The 23,954-nt window shown below is 40.6% G+C and overlaps 2 protein-coding genes across 16 annotated transcripts in view; one reads left to right on the top strand and one right to left on the bottom strand.

The window, feature by feature from the left end:
- Window positions 1-23,954, bottom strand: part of LOC112459627 — a 32,440-nt gene that overhangs the window by 3,471 nt on the left and 5,015 nt on the right. Inside the window, exons 8-12 of one of the 4 annotated variants that reach the window (XM_025023812.1) lie at window positions 23,711-23,872; window positions 23,422-23,607; window positions 23,249-23,314; window positions 20,602-22,089; window positions 16,256-16,383 (exon numbers count right to left, since the gene is read on the bottom strand). In XM_025023812.1, the coding sequence (XP_024879580.1) occupies window positions 16,342-16,383; window positions 20,602-22,089; window positions 23,249-23,314; window positions 23,422-23,607; window positions 23,711-23,872 (1,944 nt within the window). In that variant the 3' untranslated portion in view covers window positions 16,256-16,341. Of the gene's footprint in view, window positions 1-16,255; window positions 16,384-16,575; window positions 22,090-23,248; window positions 23,315-23,421; window positions 23,608-23,710; window positions 23,873-23,954 lie in introns of those variants that run through there. The other 3 variants (XM_025023811.1, XM_025023810.1, XM_025023809.1) reach the window with 3 other exon arrangements.
- On the top strand, window positions 1,089-11,197 carry LOC112459628. Of its 12 annotated transcripts, none has more exons than XM_025023816.1 (9): window positions 2,849-3,092; window positions 6,894-7,433; window positions 7,905-8,127; window positions 8,437-8,573; window positions 8,665-8,886; window positions 9,101-9,283; window positions 9,374-9,502; window positions 9,571-9,772; window positions 9,859-11,197. In XM_025023816.1, the coding sequence occupies exons 2-9, from the start codon at window positions 7,305-7,307 to the stop codon at window positions 9,930-9,932; spliced, it is 1,299 nt and encodes a 432-aa protein (XP_024879584.1). In that variant the 5' UTR covers window positions 2,849-3,092; window positions 6,894-7,304; the 3' UTR covers window positions 9,933-11,197. The 12 variants fall into 12 exon arrangements, with proteins under 12 accessions (XP_024879593.1, XP_024879584.1, XP_024879587.1 ...); XM_025023819.1 differs by having other exon boundaries at window positions 6,923-7,433; XM_025023818.1 differs by having other exon boundaries at window positions 2,866-2,943.

Below are 23,954 nucleotides of genomic sequence, written 5' to 3' on the forward strand. Positions count from 1 at the left end.
AACTGGTCATCGTCGATCGGGTAAGTACAAATTAGCATTAAGACTGTCGGGAATCCTGTCCAGACTCTTATTTATTTACTCCTGCTAATACTCGATCTTTTAATATAATTTCGACAGTCGCGAATGTGCAAATAAAACGTCTTTTTTCTCATTTGGATATGTTAATTATTGCTTTCCGAAAATACGCGGCATGTAATAAAATTCTGCGCGAATTATAAGTACAATTGCAGTCACGCAATTTAATATATTTTTTCCCCCCCGATTTTTCTCTTCTTTTTTAACTGGACGTCTAGAAGGCAAGATGTCGGCATAGCTGATGCTGTTTGAAATTCGGCTGTGTCACATCCAGCCAACCAAACGGCCAGATGACGGCACGCCAACGCGACGTTTTCGCGAATATTTGAATCTAATGAGGCATAAAGGAATCCAAGAGAAGTGCAAATATATTTTCTCGGCGCTAAATAATCTCATTGCGAGCGCAATGAGGACAAAAGAGACCCGGGGGCTCTCAAGTGTTTTTGCGCACTACGAGTTTACATATTTCATAAATGTGACACGTTTCGCTATATATATCTGATGAGAACCTTCTCGTCGTCGATAATTGTTTAAGTAATCTTTTTTTTGTTTGCATTTTATTTTCAGAATATTTACGCTTTTCGCCGGGAAATTTCGCGAAAGGAAATTCCTGCTCCTCGCGATTGTTCGACCAATTCCTTTCTTCGGAGTGAAGAAGATAGCAGCACTGTGTTACATTTTTGAAAGACAATAACGACGCGTTGGGGAAAGAAAGAGAAAAGATAAAAAAAAAAAAAAAACATAGAAAATACCTAAACACAAAATCTTAAAATTTCTCAAAATATATCTACTGTTAACAAATATGATTTTCAGATTCGAATAATTCGACGGAACAGCCCCTCCGACAGATGTCGTTCGGCTATCGCTTATTTTCAGCTGCGCAGTTGCACTTTCTGCATTGAGACTGAGAGAGAGAGAGAGAGAGAAAATAAAGAGACTAAAGAGAGAATAAAACAAAGGAAAGGGAAGGAAAGAAAAACTCGAGAAAAGTGCAGAAAGTGCACATGTGAAAGGAAACAGATGTGAATGTGAAAGGGAACAGATTTATTTTATAGGTTATGTTGTGACAAGTGCGAGTACGTGAACTGCATTTCGCTTCGTTCTGACTCGCGAAATACGACAAGGAATTAGCACGGCATGTAGAACTTGCGCCGAAGTGTGGCCCGATCGAAGGTACGCTCGTCTGCTCGGTAAGAAGAAGAAGAAGAGGACAATTCTATCGGGACGCTCGTTCGCGCGCGGCGCGATAATAAATCGCGGAGGTTATGATGTCACGTTGCGCTCGGCCACGGCCGTCCGACGGTCACGGGGAATCGTGACACGCGACGCAAGCATCCCCCGGCGAGGATGGAGAAGCCGAACCCGAAGGAGACCATCAACCTGCTCGATCTGCTGTCGGAGAGCGATTCCGACAGCACCGACCTGATCCTCGCGCCCCAGAAGAAGAAGAAAGTCAAGCGGTACTAATTACTTAATTTATTTGTCCCACAACCAGTCTCGGTGGATTTATTCGGCTAATGAGATTATCGCTTACGGATGGCATCCTTAATTACTAGCGTCGCGACGGGCGGGTATTTTTCAATTGCAGACGGCACAGATCACGGATGTTGTCCAGGAGCCGGCACAGCGACTCCTGCGGATGCAACAAGTCGGATATGCGGATCATATCCTTGTGGTTGGCGGCGGTATTAATTACGTTTTGGCTGATCGCTCTGTCTTGGCTGGCGGCTATACTGTACGGCGAGATTAAGAAAATGGATACGTCTATAAAGTCAGGTAAACCCTATCTCTGGTATATAACTTTTTTTCTACTTCTTGGTAAGTAGCGATTAGATGTCGGAATTAAGCGAGGAAAGGTTCTAATTAAATTTGTTTGCCTCCGATATGCGTACGTTGATTTACGTTTCATTACCTTTTGTCATATCTCTCCCTCCCTTGGAAACTTTAAACCATGTTTCTAGGTATCGTTAATTGTTTGCGTCGATGAAATTTATATGCTTGCAAACGATTAATTGCGAACAATTCGTGTGTATTTTGAAGATTGTAATGGACAAACATTTTGATGACTGTTACATAAATTAAGGATGACAGTATTCGTTAAAATTATCACATAATCGACGTGTATTTATGTATTACGTACTTCTACTGTATTTTCCGAATGCCTAATATAAATCTGATTAAAGAAGAGATCTTTATTATATACACTGATTCAACGTTAATTAAATGCGCTTACTTGCAATTATTTACGTTTCAATTTTCAAGTATCTAGTATGTAATTATTTTCTACAAATGCTTCCCCGATATGGAATCCATTATCATTACTGCTTTATCAATTATAATAATATTAATAATAAAATTACAATGCGCAACAATGGAAAACTACAAGAGATTAAATATTATGTAGAATGTCAGAATGTGAGAGAGACAAAGAAGTACATGCAATTGTTGAGGCAACAATACTGTTGTTATGAAGCCTACCAGTAATAAGTAATAACAGTAGGGTGAGAGTATCATTTTTTATCTCTAAAAATGGAAATGGAAATACATAATCGCTACTAATTCATCCTTCTCTTTTAACTACCCCGAGTGGAATTGTTCCGGAGTATTTAAATACGTTCGTGATAAGAATAATCGAATCCAATTCGCAGCCTTATCAAATTCGCGTTGCTCGCGACGTTCGAAATTCCCTATGTGCCGTGACGGTTCTTATCAGGGAAACCCCTCCAAGCGCGGGGCTTCGCTTCAGTCGCCCACCAACCCTCGGCGAGTCGATATCGGACGACGGCGCAGCTGGCGAGAGAGAGAGAGAGTGCCGCGTCGCGACGCCGCCGCCGCTTCGCGATACCGCGGAGTTTCGTCGACGGCTTCGTGAGTGTTATCCTGGGGCACCGGCGTGTTGTGGTCCCCCTTCCCCCCCTGTTTCCCGATCCGCGGTTCGTTCTTCGAGGGTTCTCTAGCCCTGAGGAAAAGCGAGACGACGCCGCCGCCGCCGTCCGCCCGTTTCCGTCCGCCGCGCGGTAATCGATTAGAATCGCTTCTATAATTCATCCCCCTCGTAGGTCAAGTTCTGCATGTTCGCTGTGTGAAAGCTCGCCACTCACTCTTCCTGTTCCTCTTCTTCCTCCTGCTTGAATTTCGAGGAGCGTCGCGTCCTCGTTCGATTGTCAAATGTGGACCGCGAATGCGGTGGAATGTGAATGTCAGAGGGATAATTTCGGATAAGTTAGGAAAAAAAAACGATCGAAGATACTTAAGTATGATTAAAATCAATGTGATATAATATAATTCTGAGGATTAATATTTCATATTGAAAATGGAGGTGTCTCGCAGATAAAACATGAAAAACATCCACAAATAAAATATATATGGAAATCGAAAGTAAAAAAAGAAAAACGATTGCAAAAATATTTTTGATGTCTGAATGAGATTAATTTAGGATATTAATTTTCCAGGTAATGGAGAAAAAGAATTTTTAAAAACGTAGAAAATACTAATAGCCAGAATTAAGGACACGGAGCACAAATGCGGATAAAATAAATACGGAGGCGATAAATTAGATAATGCGGAAAGCGAGTGACGACAAAATTGATTTGCACGCTACGAGGAGTCTACGAGGAGCGTAAAATCGTCCCTGGCATTTACATAGATTTGCATTTGAAATCTACGGAGAGGCGGCCCCCCCCCCCCGACTTTTGTCGGATTTACTCGTCAGGGGATCGCGTCAACGCGAACAGGATCGGACACACTTGGTGCCGACCGCGAGAAAATTCACTCTATTTCCTTTTTCTACTTCTTTTTTTCTATTCACCTGAAGAGAGATGTTTCCCCTGATTAACGCGGAAGGCGAGATATGTCGTCGGTACGAGTCGCGCACGCGAGTCGAGCACGCGAGTACCTACTCTACCTTCCTGCTGACGCAAATGCAATAAATATTTGAGTAGACACCCGCGTGCGGAAACCCCGGTATCGAGTCGACGTCGCTTCCGTGGCTTCGCGTTCCTCTCTCCTTGATATTTAATGAGCGTACTTAGTATGTTGTAACAGCCGCTTCTTTTCGCTTGTTGTTTCACTTAATATGCTTAATAGTCGAGACCTGTATCTTTATTTATCTAAAATTAAGAATTGTAACACACGTATTAGAAATTCTCAGTGTGTACCTTTTTGAAGCAGTCGACTGTGGTTTTTTTTATGTAAGAAGCGCCGACGAAGAAGGGCTGATGCTTCATCGCGTTATTAAATATTAATCGACAGGATTAGTCAGCTATTACGCACAAAAGTTCTGCGTATATCGGCGCGAGGACGGATGGCCAAACAACATCCGTTTAATTAGCGAGACATCTAATGTTCGTCGTTAACGCCGATATACGTAGCTACTTCCACCTCTTCTTCGTCGCTGCGCGTTAACGCAACCTCGCGATGCATTCTCCGAGCTACACGCAACGCGCACGAAGAGAATTCGAAAATACGTGACGCCGCGGAAGATTCGCCCGCGATAACGTGCGCAATCACGTGATTTAATTACATACCGGCAGGAGAGGGGAACTGGGTTGTAGCGATTAAGTGGAATCGATTATTATACAGTAATCGAGTTGTCTTACTTATCGTTATACACGCGAAATCACGCTTGTTTGGTACGTCGACTCGCGAGATATGCATAATCGGCATATTTGCCTTTCTGTATACACATCGTAAATACGCCGAAACTCCAAAGTCGCCGTACGTAAAAATTGTATATCGTGGTTGTATAAAATCAATTTTCCAGACATTTCTATCTTGTTTTGCAACGGTCCTCTCTCAATAACTTGAGCTGATACTTTTTAGTCTGGAAAATTTACTTTATCGGTAGCCCAATGAATAACATAATACACCTCGAAACTCGAAACTAGCACGAACGACAAAGTCCTCTTTTTTTTCCTTGCACATCGGTATCTTATCGAATTCAGGGCCGCATAGTGTAATCGTGTCGCGACGCGTTTCCATCCAGACGACCGAGTCGCATCGAATTAACGTCGCGCTAGAAACCCTTGAAAATTAGATTTTAAATCGCGTTGAAATAAGGACAGATATTTAAGGGATTCCAAACGACAGAATTGTTGAGCGAATAAACTTTCGACGTTTCGTAGCGGCCATAATAGTTTCATCATTTCAATAATAACATATAATAGTAATATCAACTGAGATGTTGACGGTTAAATGTCGTGATAATACTTATCATCGCACGTAGATTTTACTCAGTCAATTGCGAGCCAAAAAGTCCAATTACGACTGACATAAAGAAGACATACAATATTAGTAGCTCATCGGACTTGCTCTTATCCAATCGATTTTATTATCAAAAATTAATATCGACACCGCACATTCCTTTTTCCTTCCGTATCTGCTTTGCATAGCTCTGTTTAAAGCAGAAAACGAAATGAGTGATTCCAGGTCTTCGCTCGCGAAGTGAAATGTGACTCCTTTATTGTTAAAGTGGATCATCGAATTACCTTGGCCAGAATCAACAAATTTTGCTCAAATTACACCTCCTCTGTCGTATCAGATTATCACGAACAAAACATCATTGGCGCGACAAAACATTTAAGACACATCTCGCATCCGTTGTTATCGCGTTTATCGAACGAGTCTACGAGCAGTAAATACAAAGAGGAGTCTTGGGAGGGATTAACGCCACGGCAACGATTGCTCTTATCAGTCGGCTCTCTGCCTTTTTCTCAAGCAATTTCGACGCAGACGTTCTTTCATTTGAGGCGTAATAGTCACCGTATGTCGTTGCGTATCACGTGCTTTCAATTCAGAGCCGGCCTTTCGATCGGTGCGTGCGTACGTACGTACTTGTACGTATGTACGTGCGTGCGTGTGCGAACAGCAAACGCGGTTGGCCAGGTGCCGGCCGGCTGATAAGAGTCTCTTGCCTCAGTGACGAATGTGTCGTTGCGACGTTCAACACGCAAAGTTCTCCACACGGTTTCTCGAAGTCCGAACCGTAAAATAACAACGATCCCCCGACTTTCACGACGCAATCAGGTGACAACGCGGTCCTTTTCTTCTCTTCCAGTTCCTACTTCGAACCGGTTCCTCTCCTGTTTTTTTTTTGTGAAATTGTGATGTAAGAACGCGTCTGGTTGTGCAGTCGATTTGTCTGCAGTGACATGTATTATTTATCGTGTATTGCGATCATTGTTTCATTACGATAACAAATCGTTAATTAAACTTTAATCGATTTAAAACTGGCTCTTCAGATAGGCAACTATCGTAAAGGAGTGGTCCCCCGTTAGGTATCTGGATTTATTGAAATTACTCGATTAAAAGATCGACATCTAATGAATTAATCTGGAAATGTCAGTGAGATGGAAAGCTAATGATAGGGTTGTCGAGAAACATTGATTAAGATTAGTATTAATCGTGTAATCTTTCGTGTAATAATTAATGCTGTAATCTTTCACGATCCAGCGGTTATCTTTATGTTCTTTGCATAATATTAAACATTAAAATATTTTGTTCTTATCTAGCAATTTGCTCAACAGTGTATTTAACATTAATTCGGAATTAATTTCCTAATCAGACGAAATTGCCTGAGAAATTCTGTGAAGGCATCTATTGACATCTCTTTTAGATTAATGTGTTTTACATCGGCTATATTTTTTTACGATGTTTGTGCTAATCAGCCTTCAAATTTAATTATTATCCTTTCTGAAACTTCACGTAGGCGTTGATCGCAACACACTAACTTCGGCCGCACAACATCGTTCCATTCATTTCATTATTACACAATTATTCGAAATACAAGAAATTTATCCGCGAAGTGCAATTAATTTTAGGAATGCAATTAATTAACGAGTGTGCGTAGATACGAGACACGTTTAACGAGAGCCGTGTGACTTGATTAAAGTGCACCAACCAAATCCTGAAAACACAGCGAGGAAGCGTCGGACGAAAATGTAGACTGAAGCGAAGGTTTTCGTGGCCGATTAATTTCCGAGCAGCCGCACCGTCCGGGCTCGCATATCGAGAAATCGCGCAAGCTTCTCCCGCGAGTGTGAGCGCCGGCGGCGATCGAGCAGTTGTTCGCTGATAACCGAGAGATGATCGCGCGCGATCGCGGAGCGATTCTGCGAGCTCGCGGCGATCGTGCGGTGCCCGTCGGGGGACGTCGAGAGTGAAGTGTGTTAATCGGGAGGCGGCCCGCCGAGGAAAACCCTTGAAAAATAGGCGGCGCGGTCTTACTTGAGATGGACTCGGTGGCGGTGACGGTGCCGCTTCGTCAGCCGACGAAGAAGATGAAGAAGCGGAAGGAGCTCGACGCCCTGGCACCGGCGCACGCTATCTCTCGCCGGAGCTCCGGGAAACGCAGCTCGCAGGTGATTTTAAGACCAATTAATTTTCGACGTCGGTCTCCTCCTCGCGAGGAACAACGATCCTTGAGTCTGCGAGTCGGTGAAAAATAAGTAAATAATGGGTAGCAAGACTCTCTTCCGAGTACATAATGTATAGATAATGAAAAATACATTTGGCACCGGTGTAGAGATGATTCTGGGAGCAAACACGAAGACAAAATCCTCTCGAATTTATTTGTGTGTCGATGCTTGCATTTGTTCTCCAAAAACGAGATAAAAGTCATAAACGTGGATAATGACTCGTCTATTGGAAGTATTCCACTAATGTGCCTGAAAACGACGAAACAAAATTATGTCAAGAAGGAAGATAAGAAATGATACATGAGTTATGAGAAAAAATTATGACTGTAATACAAATGAGGATTACATCGCTATTTTGTCACTGCTGATTAATTGGAATTATAGCTGCTTTCTCTTACGTTTTTTTTGTTGTAGGAATTATTGACGGACAGCAGCGACGATCGTTCGGAATACTGGAACGTTTCCACCAGAAATGGACGCAAGTGCAGGGGAAGGAGGAGTCGCGCTTGTCCCGGGTTTCTTAAGGCCTGCAACGCCTTTTTGGCATGTGCCTCCGTATTAGCGACCGCGAGCCTGATATGGTTGTTCATCGATGTTCGTCAACAGCTTACCGCCCTGCGAACCGAGTTAGACCAAGGTATTGGTCGAACATCCGCGAAGTCCGGCATTAAGCGGTCAAATCAAGTCAATAAAGAGCGAATATTATTTGTACCTAATTCGAAAATGCGAACAAATAAGCACGAACCTGAATACCGTTATAAATGTACAAAAATTGTTTTTATATTTAAATGTTGTTTTATATCTAAAGGTTTAAATGCGTTAGAAAACCGATTTCTGCAAATATTTTTAATTAGAACCTTTCAGAATTTAGAATTCGTTATAATACCGCGTGATTTTGTTAATTTTTTTCACACTTTTGTACTTAATTTCTTGTATTATGTTATAGTGATAGCGGGCAGCGAGGGTGTCCCGGACGCTCTGCAGAAATGCCATTCATTGTCGAGAGATCTGCAGAATAACCAAACCATAATTTTCTCCAGGCTGTCTGATCTCAAGCAGCAGATAAATAATTTCACGGTACAGGTAAAACCGCACAAGTAACATCGATAATTCGATACTGCAATACTGTGGCGCGAGATGACTCACGACCTTCCGGATCGATATACTTTTACAGCTGGCACACATTCAACAAGATTTGCATAAAGTGCAGGAGTACTTCCAAGCCGCGCCCGAAATGGCCAATTTGCCGAAACGCTTGGACGAGCTGTCAACTAGCGTAGCAACATTTGGCAGTCAAATAAGGGATCTCGGGGCCACGGTGAAAACTCTGAAAGAGACGAACATGAGGGTGCAGGATGCACAGACCACCATGCAACAAAACATCAGCAGTATTAAGGTAAATACGAATCGATATAGTTTGATTTGTTCAACATTCGTCGTACGATGTTGTGTAAAATAAGTTATAAATTATGTAATATATGTAACTAATATACATATATATTAGTTATATATAATTCACAAATAACTTTATATCCATAATATATCCATGAATCAATGAATAGATGAAAATAGATGAAAGAATTATTAATAAATTTATAACGTTCTTGTAGCACACCCTGGTAGAATTGTCGAACGTTACTCAAAAACCTCAAATACTGAGCACCGACGAAGCGCAAGTTAAGACTGACAAACTGAACCTCACAATATTGCATTTAATGAATAATTTAACGCATGTTAACGAGACCTTATCGAGCAAATTACAATGGGTCGCCGATGATCAAAACAAAGATCGCGTAAGTATGGTGTAGCGATATATGGCGTATAGATTTTGTAATAACATTTGAAGTATTAAATAGTCACGTCTCGTTTCTTTATCGTTGCAGAGAAACTTAGTTTCGCTTCAAGAAGCGACGGCGGCTATTAACACAACAATGATGTCATTGCAAGGAGAGTGTGTTAAAATGTCCGAGCAGGCTTCCGTTCTAGCATCGATTCAGCAGTTGACAGAGAAGGTGCGTATCGAATACGAGATTCTATTGATCGGCATTTTGATATAATCGTTAATATCTAATTAATACAGATGAACGAGATACGCACAACCGACGTGGAACTAATTGGCAAGTTCAAGCAATTGGAACAATCGTATAACGGGCTGAAAAACTCTACCAGCATAATGTTCGCGACTGTGTCCGAGATGCAGAATCAACAGCAGGTCAGCAAGATCAAGCTATCGGAACCGTTAAACGGCGATATAACAACGGAGACGGATCGCGGTGCGACAGGTGTGGTAAAGCCACATACATAGGATCTCTCGATATGCAAAATTTCCAGTTGTAGAGATTTATAATTGTCCCTATATCGTTTGCAGATGTAGGTGATATTGCTCAGAGAAAGAATGATAGATTGCAAATGTGGCGGAAGCACAGTTTCGGCGAGAAGTGAACGAACCTGGAGGAAACTCGGGCTTGAGAAGAGACTTTCATGGACGAAAGTCGCAATCTGAGAATCTGTGTATTTGTAAATACTAATAAATTAAGTACACGTTACGCATGTACATAGGAAGATACTATTTATGGTGTCGCACGCGTTTTTGGTGGAGTCAGTAACCCACTTTGGCGTGCGATTGCGTTGAGAAAAGATTATCGTGAGCGTGCCGTGGCCTGAAAGAAGCTACTTAACGCCGAGCAATAACTTAAAGCGTATAAACATTATTTAGGTAGTGAGACGAACGTTCTGTATTCGACTAGATTAGATACGTCAATTTCCTAATAACACTAATCACGACGTAGCGAGAAAGATATTTCAGAAATACTATGGAAAGTACAAAGTCGACAGCCGTCTCGAAACGCATTCTCGGTTGTACAACGTTTAGGAGAACGTTTATATTTAAGTAACGGCAACGTATACCGAAAGTTTTCTACTCTTCTACATTTTGTAGCGTCGTTTACGCTATATTGTACATTTTCTGACGAAACAATAGAAAACTCTTCGGATTGCAAAGAAACTCATACATAAATACCGTGATTCAGGATGTATGTAAATACAACACAATATTATTTAACAAATAAACAGTGTGATAAAATGATAGAGAAGTAACGATTGCACGATTCTAATTGCAAAATTAATTAAGTTTGGTTTGCGCGACTGACGCACCAAGACACTGGCGGTATATGTTTCCAACTTTTTCAGTTCAGCAACACGTGCACCATACAAGTTGGATGTACAGTTAAATGTGACGGTTAAAAATGTTAGTCTTTCTACAGCGAGTAACTTGCACCGTTGTAGATAGTATTGTAGTAGCTTGATCAAATTTTTTTCTAACAAAGAACGAGCGTTATTTTTGTACGCATCGAGGGTGACGTTTGCGAAAAAGGGACAAACCGAAGCAATGAGCTTTCCGAAAGTTTCTCGGCTCTTTGGTACACGCGAATGAATTGTTTTTCATCGAACCCTTTATGTAACTATAGACAGCGAGTGTACACGAGAATTAGGCAGTATTCGCATGTAATTATTTCGCACAATCATAAAAAAATCTAGACGAATGTATCTCAATAGCGTGCGAGAAATCGTTGAATGTAGGTCAATTTTTTAAAAAGTTTTTTGGCTAGTGCATTTATGAACTTAAGAAGATAATTACATGCGAGTGTGCGATATAAATCGGCTACGACAATACCGAAATAAATTAATAAAAAAAAAGAAGGAAGGTATTTGACGAAGTTAATGTTATTTCTTGTATCCTCAGCGTATCATCGAGCATACAAGTCCGACAGGTTTACGAAGAAGCTGATCACGATTTATATAAATTCATTTTATTTTATATTTTCGATATTCGCCAAGTTCTATGTGTCTCCTCTGCTATCAGTTTTCCATTTCTTTAAGCTTTCAATTTAGGAATCGAATGGGAGATCTGGATGTTAATTTTCTTTTTGTTTTAGGGAACTGTTTAAGGCGTGACTTTTCTTTTGTCGATTCGCGTCTATCTCTCACGCCCGTCTATTCGAGAGACACAGCTTTTCCCGACGCCCTCGTGGCTCCCGAGATCAGCGTGAGTATCTCGGCGTGCCCCGCTCGCGTGCCTCTGTGCCTTCCGTGATGTACTCAATATACTCATCTTGTTTACGTTCCCCACGCTTTCGAAAATCGTTCTCCTTTTGCTTTCCGAGGCACGAACTGGGAATTAATCAGGAATTAATTATTGAACTAAAAATACGTCGAATATGCATGTTTTTATGCTATAATAAATAACTGAATGAATATATATGCATATGCATATATATATATATATATTTATTTATTATGTACATACATCCACTTATTTTAAAACATATATTTCACGTTTATTGTCCTCCGAGGCGTTCGAGTTTTTCAAAACGGAGAGTTTTCCGTCCTCGAAGTCTTCTGCCAAGTGCCAGGCCCTTTCCCTTCGCCGTCGTTTTAAATCCCAGCTTTAAATCCCACGACGCGCATAAACAAAGCAGCGTGGCGTTCTCGATCACTGACCCCCGCCAACGTGCGGCGTATACGCCCTCCACCCTCCACCTTTCCCCCGCTTCTACAACCCACCGCTCCTCGCTCGCGATCGATCGATCCCCGCGGATTCCCGCCGTCCCCGCTTCGTTCCGGAGCTGCTCGGAGCTACGTTCACGTTCCTGCACGCGACTACCGCATTCCCCGCGCCGCGTCCCTCGCCCCGATCGTCACGACGCTCGATCGATCGATCGACGCCCCTTTCTTCCAGGATAGGATACATCGATACACACACATACGAAAGAAAACGCACGTACGCACGTGCACTTGAAGTGGCTTCGGCTATCTTCGGATTCTAGAAGAGGGCAGATATATATGATCTTCTCTTTCTTTCTGTCGCGCACATAATTTATACTTCATCAATTTTCTCTATTTTTTACCTCGCGGAGTTGATCAAACTCGCACAATAATTGAAGAAGAGAAAAATAAGAAGTAAAAGAAAAAATGTATAAAATATTTTAACTAAAATAATAAAATATTAAAAAAATAACATATTGCGTAGAAGGCACTTTTAAAACAATAGGAATAGTGGAATTCACCAGATCAATACTTTGCTGCTTAATTAGAGCATGAACAAAATAAAATACAATCGATTAGAGAGAAAGACTTCGGTCTAGACTGGATCTTGGTAGCCTAATAATAATATTGTATGAATTTTGTATACTTTTTCCAAACTCAGTAAACTCGCCGATTTTTTATGTCTTTAAAACACAGCTTTTTGTTGGAACAATAAATTCATATTATACTTAAATAAAATATTGTCTGTTAACAAATAGAAAATACTATAATTCTCTCGAAAGAAAAAAAAATGTAACGTTTAAACGCTAATCAATCGGAGTCGGAGTAGGTATCGATCAGAAACATATAGAACACAATATCTCGGTCCAGTACGAGTTATGGGATCGTAACTTTATTTCCTTTCCTACAACATTGGTACAACATGAAATGAGCGCGTCGCTCGTATCTTCCAGATAATTGTCGACGTAGCGTCTCCGCGTTCTGTCGCGCATCGCGATTTCGCGATCCTGCGCGTCTCGTCGGGTCATCGCGCCGGTGAATGCCGAGACGCTATCGGTACAAAATACAAGTAAGTACGCATGTGTTTATAAAAGTACAACATCAACTTCGCCTCCCGACCGCAAAAAATAATACTTCCCCTCGCACATCTCAGAAATGATCGCCACGCAGATAATGAATAACACCCGACAGTTTTTCTTCCCTCGTTAATGAATGGAGAATAAAAGAACATTCAAGAGAAGGCTGACATCAAGATTGAGCTCAGAAGAATTCCGAAGGAGAATCTCTCCTGGATCGACGATGGAACGGAATTGCGATACAAATATAGAATTACGCTATACGGAAAAATGAGTCGTTTAAGGCTTTTAATAGCAGCTGTTTCGATATTAAGAGCGTTACGTTTGGACAGAAGTATAAATTTATCTTTAACGCCGTAAAAAGAGTTCATAACACTTATAAACATTCCGAAAGACGTGTGAAACCGAGAAGATCTTCGTGACGTTTCTTATTGTTTCTCTGGTTTATATAATGTATTATATCACGGTGACACTTAGAATTACAATATTTTAGCGAGACATCCATATGCATGTCCAACAACGTATACATCAGAGTTCAACAACGTACATCGTGAAAGCGGTGGAAATAAAGGTTCCATAATTTCCATCGCACATTTAAATCGCTAATGTCCATTTCTTACCGATGTAGATTAACTTTCTAATCTCGATTTAACTTACCTTTTATCTTTTTCTAGTTCTGAGAATTGAAAAAAGATAAAAGGTAAGTTAAACCAAGATTAAAGTTAATCTGCATTGATCAAAATGAACGTGAATATAGCGTTGCCCGTTCCTCCGTCTTTCGTCCGCTCTTTAAACCTTTTATTAAATGAAAAGCTGAGAAACGGACACCGAAGCGAACGGTTTCGCTAGATCGACTTATCGACTTATTAGTTCAATCACCGCGGTCAAAGGCGCGATTTTCGGTTCGCGATTAAAAATTATTTCCGGAAGAATGTGGACATCATGTAAAAGCACTATTACGATTCGACTAACGACACAAAGGAAGAGCTTGCCTACCGAATTTCCTACGTAGCGAAGCGCAAAGGAGCCCCGCGAGTCTACAATACAAAGATACTAGCACATCAATCCGAATTAATCGACTAATTTCCGTGGAATGCCATGATAAGTGTTTCCAATACACGCACTTTGAAAAATGACATATCGAGAGCTAACGTCTATAAATTGTCGATGAAAATGCGACTGGACCCAGCATCTACGCATCATCTAACACATTCTTCGCCAGCAATCTCCGGACTGCTCTCCTGCAAACGTTACGTCCTCCTATCTCTTCTTACAGCTCGCATCGGGAAAGGAAAAGACGAAGAAATCGCTCAAACTTCAGTTTAACTTTAACCAACGTTCCGAAACGAATCTATAAGTACGGGATGCATATCTCTTTTAACGAGGTTTCCAACAACTTCGTTTACGGAACTCACGTCTGTGGTGAAGGGGTTTTTTACATTTATATTAAACGTGTGCAAAATTCTAAGATGGAACGGATTGGCACAGCGAATCGCGTGATAGAACGACTCGTGAATATTTTTCGCATATCGTCCGTATAGATATTTTTATACGGACTATTATAACTTCGCTTAAGTACTAGCAAGTTTCTCGATCATCCTATTCTGTAGGTACTCTCTAGGTGGATATCGGCTTGTCTTCTGTACATAAATATTATATGAAGAATATGTTCCGATATGTTCTCACGAAGAGGTACATTCACAAAGTAATCCTCTTTCCTCAAGAAGTGTCAAGCTTCAGGAAGATAACTCATATAAAGAGTGACACTTTTTGGGAAATATTGATTTATACTTCAACACACACACACATACACACAGAGTCGACGATCCTTTAATCCTTTTCGATTTTCTTCTAACAACATTACCCATCTTTATATTATACAATAAACGATGTACACCTTAATTTACACAGTTAAAAAATTAAGTATAACGCGCGCGAAGTAATCTTAGAGATAATTAGGATGTTGTACTTGAGACGCACATCGATTGCGGTAAGTACAGTAATGAATTTAACAGCGTGGCGCAACAAGAACAACCGATGAGAGATGAAATACGTTAAAGATCTAAAGACCTGTACACCGCGAACGTATATATCCACGGTATATATAGTGCACGGTGTGTCACTACACATTTTGCATCTCGCAATATTATCGTCGAGGAAGGCGGCACTAGATGCGCCGAATAATAAATATTAAGAAAATCTTTGGTCGTACGTGAAACGCGCGAACGAAGGCAGTGAGAGGGACTCTCGTGGCGCGTCCAAAAATAATACCTTTGGCAAAAACAAGGAAGCTCTCGGGTTCCGATTGGATTTAAAGTAACAACGAGATATACCGCAGGGGTATGAAACCTGACACCTATATATATAAAGTGCGATCTGTCGAATTACGCGGGTATATGCTTTAACGGTCCGCAAAGGGGCGCAAGATGTCTAAAAGAAACCTAGAGATTTACCGAAACGTGTAGGACGTCTTTTACACATCACCTTTACGGTTTTTTTTAGACACGTCATACGCGGAGTTCTAGGCAACCCCTGGATTGTTGCATATAGCGTATTAAGGGCACGCAGCTTGCAGCTTGCAGCTTCAAACGTTCGGGGCTCGCGCTTTCTTGCAAAATTCTTTTGCCGATTACGCTAGTGGAATGTAGTTATAGTATTCGGATTTTGCGATAGTGTTTAATGGATCGGATTAATATACCGTCGCGACGGAAACGTGCCTCACATTTCGTTCGTTCATTTTATTTTATCGACGATAAACGTCACGTTTAATCGTTTCAATACCGAATTTTATAGGATTGCTTATTACAGAACAGAATAAAAAGTCTCGTCTCGTTAAAAATTGCTGAAACGTGTTTCCAAAGATCGCTAAAGTGCAATATAAAATAAATGTATCAAATTTTCTTTCCAATAAAATGCCGATACAAAAGTTTCATTCTTCTCGTTATTATTTTCATTCGCATTAGAAATGTATCGTGCCTGTTTAAGCCGACCAAGTGGTATTGAAAGGGTTAAACAATTTTTAATGACTAATCCGCACGATTTTTTGTTTTACACGTGATTGACGTTTTTTACTGTGGGCGACAAACGTCATCCAGGAGTGCAATATCAAACCATCGTCTCTCGGAAGATCTTCACTGACGAGTCCGCATGCTTAGTATGCACGTATCTCGTTATCGTTCTGACGGCGTTGTTGTTATTGTTGTTAATGCCGTTGAGCAGCTCGCCGCTCCTCAGCCCGGACTTCGCCTCCGTCTGCATTTCCCTCGCCGTTTCTGCAGCCAGGAACGACAATATCCTTCTAAGCGACAACTGGTTACCATGTGCATTGTTGAAAAAAGAAACTAAATTGACATCAAGAACTGAGGCTTTACGATGCTACTTGACGGGATTAAATTCGCGAGCGACTTAAACCGGAATAATTTCCATGTTTCTTGAGTTAATTGACGTTAATTTACGAATCTCTTTTTATTGCCGAAAGAGACAATAAAATTATTCCGGAATTAGATCTCGTATTTTAATGCCACATGAAGATAATTCTTATTGTCGTTTCGCGTAAGAACGATACACAAAAGAACAATAAAAATTATTGAAACTATACAGATACATCTCCCTCAATGCAACAAACAATGATTAAAACACCAAGTGTACGAACAGTGGTCGGGTATGCGAGAAACCTGTATCGAAGACGGTCCATCAAAGACGCGTATCGTATTTGTATTTCGCACTGAGCTTCTCGTATACCGAATGTGTTAGGATAGGTGGTTAATGACACTGCACTCGAGACGCAGCAACGCAGATCGCAGAAATAAAGCGCACCTGTGTTACGATCCTTACCGTGTCACTTTTCTCGAACAATCGCGCCACGACCCGCCGCAACACCGGCGACGTTTTGTCATTATAAATTGCGATTATACATTACGAGAAAATTATCAAAGAGCGTGAAAGATATAACTGCGACAACAACAGAAATGTAAGCAAGTAATACGTGAAAGATGAAGAATAAGCAGGATTATATTGCTGAATAGTTTAAAAAGACGTATAAATAGGACGGATTTTTGTAAAAAGTTATCGACCGTTTACGTGGTGAAACGTGAGTGTGACGACACATTCTGAGAGAAAATGTCGAAAGGTCTGGGTGCAACGTAAGAGAATAGTATGTTATTATTTATACTCTCAAATTTTTTTTCCCTCTCCACGGATCTGCCGTACTGCGCTCCACGATTGAGATTTGCGGTTGCCAGCGGTTATTGGAAGTGCGCAACGTGCGGAGCGGAAAATTAAATGAAAATATACACACGCGCTGTGTGAAGCAATAATCGATAAGTATAACCCCGAGATATAAAAGGGAAGTGCAGCAAAATCGCCATTCAATAGCAATAGGTATACGTATAGGCGGTCGCGTCACACAATAAGACACACGTTAGCATGTTTTTCTACAGGTCTCTAATCTAAACGGAAATTCGCTTTATTTAATCTCGAGACAAGACTTCGCAAATGGCCCGTATTTCCTACGAATTAATAAATAATATATAATAGTAAATCTATAAATAATATAATTGACAAATGTATTTTGCCGCATTTTGCTCGTGGCGATTCTGAATCATTGACGTTCGAGACATTTTCCGTACAGACTACCTCGCGTATGTATTTCTGACAAGAACATATCGGAAAAAAAAAACAAAAGGACGAGCAGGTTGCGTCATTCGTTATATTTTTGAAGGCCGCCAACAGAGTTTTTTCTCGCAATTTTCTTTCTTCGCGATTGCCGTGAGCGCAAGATGGTCAGCACGGCTCTACGTCACACTTAGAATTATGGTTTGATCGCATTTTTATTTAGGAAGAAACTGAAGAGCTGAAGGAAACAAATAAAGAAAGCACACGTTCACGTGTATGAAAAATAAATTTATATATATTTATAAAATAGGGCACAAATATTTTATATATATAGGCTCGTCTCGTCGACGAACTATTTACACTCGAACGGAAGGAATTCGCGATACATCCTAATCAGCCTATTCTACGCGGTAGAAAATAAAACAAAAATGCAGTACAACAGCGTCGGAATCTCCGAGCTCGATTCCGTCGGCCGCAGATTCGTCGTTTTAAAACTAGTATGGCAAATCGGAAACGATTGATAACGGATCCTCGGACAATTGTCGTATGCACAAATCCCACGGGCAGATCCGCCTCTCGGCATCGTTTCAGCGCGAACGGGGAGAGGTATAACGTTAAGTCACAATTGTCACGACATTACTCCATGTCTCGCCCGCGTGGCAAGAATTCGAGCGAAACAGATCGCGACTGTAATCAAATACCAAAATTGCCGATCTATCGAACTGCCTATCATGTGTCATCCTTACAAAAAAAAAACTTTGCTATTTCGTTCGCGATATATGTTCGGCGATGTGTTCTTCGTCAACGAAGACTCGCAGGGTGAAGCACCGACGAACCGAGGTACATACATGGAGTAATGCACGCTAACATCACAAGTTAAGCTCAAACTTCCCCCAAGTCGGGGGAAACTTTCGAGGGATCCCCTTTACGCCCGTTCCAGCTCGCGCAACGCGTCTAATGACTTCTCATCCGTTAGTTAAAACCTTGTTACGATGGCACGTTCGTTCGTACATAATGCCGGATGCTCGTAGCTGACGCTCTCCTGAAACTTTTCCCCGGACGATCAATTACGGCGACAACGTAACAATAATAAAAACGAACGAAGCAACCTCCGTCACTGTCGCTCTCGCGCGCGACCGATATCTCCGTCACATATATTAATATCTTCTCGCTTAACGGGCTAACAACGAATTTAGCTTTGGCAGTAGAGTCCACTTAGTCCACGCGCTCGTAAAGAAAATCCAGCGAATAGATCTGTTCTTGGCAAGGGCGCAGTACGTATGACAGTGATAATACGTTCGCGCGTACTAGAAAGAAAATTTACTGGAAAGAAAAGAAAAGGGAGTTTTGCGATATTACCGTGAATTATTTCTCGTCACATCGTGGAACGAAAGTGATACGTACGCGAAACATTAGAACGGCACAGACGATACAACGGCAATACTATTCAATTACGAGAGGATAGATATGATTACATAATAAATAAAATCTTTCATATATATATGTATGTACACGTTATCTATAAATCTAAGATAAAATTTCGTAACAATTATATATATATACATATAGTATGCAACGTAAGGACATATAATAATAATCAAGGACAAGAACACTGCGAGGTAATAATTTCCTTGAAAACGAGTACCTTTTAATGCGTATCAAGGATCTCGGCACACGATGGACTTTATGTTTAAAAATAGCATAATAGGATAACGTAGCACTGCTCGCAAAAGTGCCTCGTATACTGGTAACGATCTCATCAGTCTGTACGTATTGTTTGACACTGTACAGCGACGTAACTATATATCACTACTTTCATATGCACACGCTCTAAATAATGTGACATTACGTAACGTTGTTATACTAGTTATAAATTGTACGACTATAACAGGAGGAAACAGTTTTGTATATCACTCGGGTATTTCCTAAGAAATATGCGTAGAACATCAACATTTGGAGTGCCATGCACATGCAGAACTTCGTTTCACATCGATATATGTTTCACGCGACATGCACGAGGTCGGGTACGAAATTCATATTTCACGACCGAACGCGAGGCGTAAGCGAGAAATCGTTAATAACTAAAATTGTATCCTTCTCTTTTCACGTCACGCTTAGGTCACTTTAGAACGTCAACGGCAATAAATACACAAAATGTCTTATTTTTCGCGATATGCGATTCCTTCAATGACCATTCGTACAATCTACAAATCAAGAAACGTATTGGATTCACGATTAATTAGCCACATTGTCAACAAAAACAATAATATATACACCATGTGAAAATAAATTATAGTCGTACACCAAGCGATGATGACTAACGCTAACTTGATCACTACTTAGCACATCGAGAAAACAGCACGAAGACAAGGAAATAAAGTTTATGAAAGGAATACTTTATGTAAGTAGAAAAAAAGGGTGTACCCCCCCCCCCCAATTGCTATCACGGCGACGGCAATTGTTGCATCCGAGACAAATCAAGAACAGAGAAGTCTCACTTTGACAAAGAGCCATATCCGCGCGATATTTTCCAATAGGAGAAGCCGTCGATATTTCTCTGCTCTCGATTCAGCGTGGATACAACAATACGATAAATAAACAAGGAACATAATACACAAACTCTAAGTGCAGACTAAAGCGAATCCTCAGGATATTACACAACAACACTTTCTACACCTAGTCCGCTTCCCGCTAATGTTGTTCTTTCTAATCTTGTACCGTTTAGTAGTTCTGTAAGCTTTTAATTTTACTCTAAGGTTTTCTGCGTGATCACTAATATTGATATTATCCTGGCTATGCGTCGAATTGGTTTTCGTCGAGTTTTTCGAGGTGCACGGCTTGCTCTCACAATTTATAATCTCTGCGTCGTGACTTACCGCTTGTATATCTGGGCATACTTTTATCACATGGCTGTCGCAATCTTGATTTCTGAGATAGTACAAGTGATTCTCAAGTGATTCTCGAGGACCTCGACACATCCAGGACGTCTTGAGGAGGTCCAAAAGATGTCCCTCAATATATTGAGGGGGACTTGAGGACGTCTGAGGCTTTATCTCTGTGTCAGTCCTCTGGTACGGCGTATCGTTGATTTCCACGTTTATTCTGTTCGGATTCGTGTCAGTTTTATCGCGTCTTCTTCGTAATGCTTGAGAACTCGGTGGATTTTCCAACAGAATTTCGGTGCGCTGTACATTTTTGAAACAAGATTCATCCGGAACGTCCCGTTCCACGGTCAATTTATCATTCGTCCTATCGGGAATAACGTCCTTCACGTAAAATGTGTCTCTCACGAGAGCTTGCGCTTCTATTATTTGACATTTCGTCTCCTTGCACATATCGCATTCGTCTTCAATAAATTTTTTATTATCCTCTTCGAAGTACAAGTCTTTACTCGAAACCGACTCGTGGCCTTCCGAATATGCGTTACTCTCCTTTCTTACTATTCTATCTGTACTCAGGCTCAATCTGTTGCCCTCTTCTTCATCCGTCTTGTCGCAAATCTCATCCGACTTTTCCGAACTCACAGCCTCGCCGCTCAGCGTTTTCGTCCGACCATCCGAGTATGTGCTCAATTTGTTTTCCGAATAATTACTCAATCTGTCATCGTGGAAGTACACTGAGCTCGCATTCGACTCGAAGTTACTCGCATTTATTATAGCTATTCGTGGTATGATCAAATCGGGCGGTAAACCGTCGACGATGTCCGGGGGACTCGAATTCGAGGAAGATCGGTTCGCAAAATTACTGAAGGAATGGTAGCCCTGCTGACCCTTGCTCTGGATCCAAGCCTCCGTTAAAACGTGAGAACGTTGCCACGACACGTCGCTGTTGCATCTGTTTTTCCTTACGCACCACTGCTGATCGTCGGCATCAGGCCAAGAACGCAAATGGCACTCGCTGGGACTCCTCTTGATATCCGAAACTACTTCCAGATCCGAATCCTCGTTCTTATTTTGCACAATCAGTTCTAATCTGGACTTCAGTAAAGCCGGCGACACGGCTCGGTCAATGTGTCGCCTCGACGCGTTCGACGTTTGAGTTGACCGCGGTATCGACGTCGCGTTGTCACTGCCGATGTGATCGATAAATGGATCTGGGACCTCTCCGGAGGCCGTCAGCGCGTTCGGACTCGGACTGTCCATACTATCTGGCGTGTAAGGATCATGCTTAACAGGTATTGCGTGCAACAGATTAGACGAACGGTCAATAACGCGCGCGTTAGCGTAACTATTACAATCAGGCAACATGGACAACAACTCCAGGTAACTGTTGGGCACTCGGAAGCAAAACTCAGGTGCAATTGGCAAGTAGCAGCAGCCTATCATACCTGCGTCCGAGATGAGATTAGCCTTCAAGTAGACTGGCTGTAAATGGCAAAAAAAAAGGTAACGAACCTTTATGTATTATCGTGCGTCATGGCGAGAAGATAAAACGATATATGAAGGGTGATATGTGAATTGTATTGTAGGATTCTATGGGAGAGGTAGACGGTCTCAAACTAACGTTCTGTCTTCATTCAAAGGGATAATGACATACCACAGTAATGTACTTTTCAATCTGTTGACTTTGTCGATGGGACAATTATCAAACATACGCGCAAAACTTTAAAGAATCACATTTTGAAGTGTCGTAATAATCATACAAACAATTATTTTTTCCAAGTATAAAAATTATAATATTTTTTTTAGATATTTAAAGTTTTATATCTCTCTACACAATTCTACCAATGTCTGTAATATTGTGTTTATATATTATAACATTGCTTGTAGATTACATAATAATTAATAATTAAGTCTAATATATTGCAAAATAATAAATTATATAATAGATACAATTAATTAATAACACAGCCTATTTTGTGTATATCAATATTCATTTTCTGTAACATAATGTTCGCAAAATTAAAAATCATCAGCTTTTAACACTGTTATTACCGCTTTTTATTACATTATCATGTAGCAACAAATATTGTCGTTGCGTAACCAAAATATTTATGTATTGTGTATAATGTAATGAAATGTTGTTCAGCATTAGAAAGAAAAATACAAGAGGCGTTACAATGCGTATTGATAATTAGATTGAAAAAGTACAATATATTGTTCTATGATAACGATAGTGAAGCTGATAAGAATGATGAGAGTAAGAGAACAGAGTTTCAAAATAATGTAGAAGTAAAATACTTCGGGATACTACGTGTGTGGAGGTGCTACATTAAACAAGCCCCTATATGTTTATTGTCGAGATAACGGAGTACTAACAGAATCAAGAGACGTGAAAGAGATGTAGGGGATTTCAGATAAGAACAGACAGACAGTTCATAGATAGGTACCTTAGTGCTTAAAGATTCATTCGAAACTCCAGAAAAACAGGCTGCACCATAATAATTGAAAGAATGGTTTATCAGAATAAGAACTAGGCAGCGTGTAAGTATATGTTTCCAGCATAATAAGTAAAAAAAAAATGACGCAGTATCGTTTCATAAACGTAAGAGAAAGATGCTGATTGGAAAACTTTTAATCTTACCTTGTGATCACCCATACACGTAGTCGAGCCGATTATACCGTATTCCACTGCCTCAGAATCATCAATCTGTTACAAAAGAACACAAAAGTTACATTAGACTAACAAATTCTACAATTCAATTTTAGAATTGTTTTTGTATCGATCGCGAATATAAATTCCACAGAAGTACGTACGTCTTGGACTAGCGTTTTCGCAGTGGGGCTCAATAAAACCCGATCGCACCAAGCTGGCACTCTTGTTTGCATGTAATTTACAGGCTCGTTAATATCCTCTTGAAACGGGTAACTTGGTACGAAGCTGATCGGAAACTCGAACAACCTTCCTTCAAAGTCTCCTAGTTCTTTATCATACTCGCGTAACTGCATAAATATTAATAAATTTCATTATTGGCATTCTTATCTATCGATTGAATATGGATATCGTATTATGTACATATATGCATAAATGAGACGTATAACTTACCCATTCACCGCCATTTTTCATGAAAACATTCTGATGTTCGTAGTGAGAAAATTCCTTTTTGCCTAACGTTAATATGAGATCGTCGTCTCTATTGTGAAATTGCAATTTCGAAATATTTCCCTTATTTGATAACTTCCTTTCTTGAGTATCTTCTGTCAGTTTCTATTAAAGACAAATTAAAATGCTGTAATACGTTGGACTTTAATATATATTCATTTCATTGATATGTAATAATATATATTTA

Source organism: Temnothorax curvispinosus, unplaced genomic scaffold (assembly GCF_003070985.1).
Source record: "Temnothorax curvispinosus isolate PA1 unplaced genomic scaffold, ASM307098v1 QBEX01010032.1, whole genome shotgun sequence".
NCBI classification, from domain to species: domain Eukaryota; kingdom Metazoa; phylum Arthropoda; class Insecta; order Hymenoptera; family Formicidae; genus Temnothorax; species Temnothorax curvispinosus.

Bases quoted from the DNA above. Each gene is read 5' to 3' on its own strand.
- LOC112459628 (XM_025023816.1), top strand. From the start codon at position 7,305: ATGGACTCGGTGGCGGTGACGGTGCCGCTTCGTCAGCCGACGAAGAAG. The intron at 8,887-9,100 runs GTAAATACGAAT...ACGTTCTTGTAG, and splicing joins AAAACATCAGCAGTATTAAG to CACACCCTGGTAGAATTGTC. The intron at 9,773-9,858 runs GTGTGGTAAAGC...TATCGTTTGCAG, and splicing joins GACGGATCGCGGTGCGACAG to ATGTAGGTGATATTGCTCAG.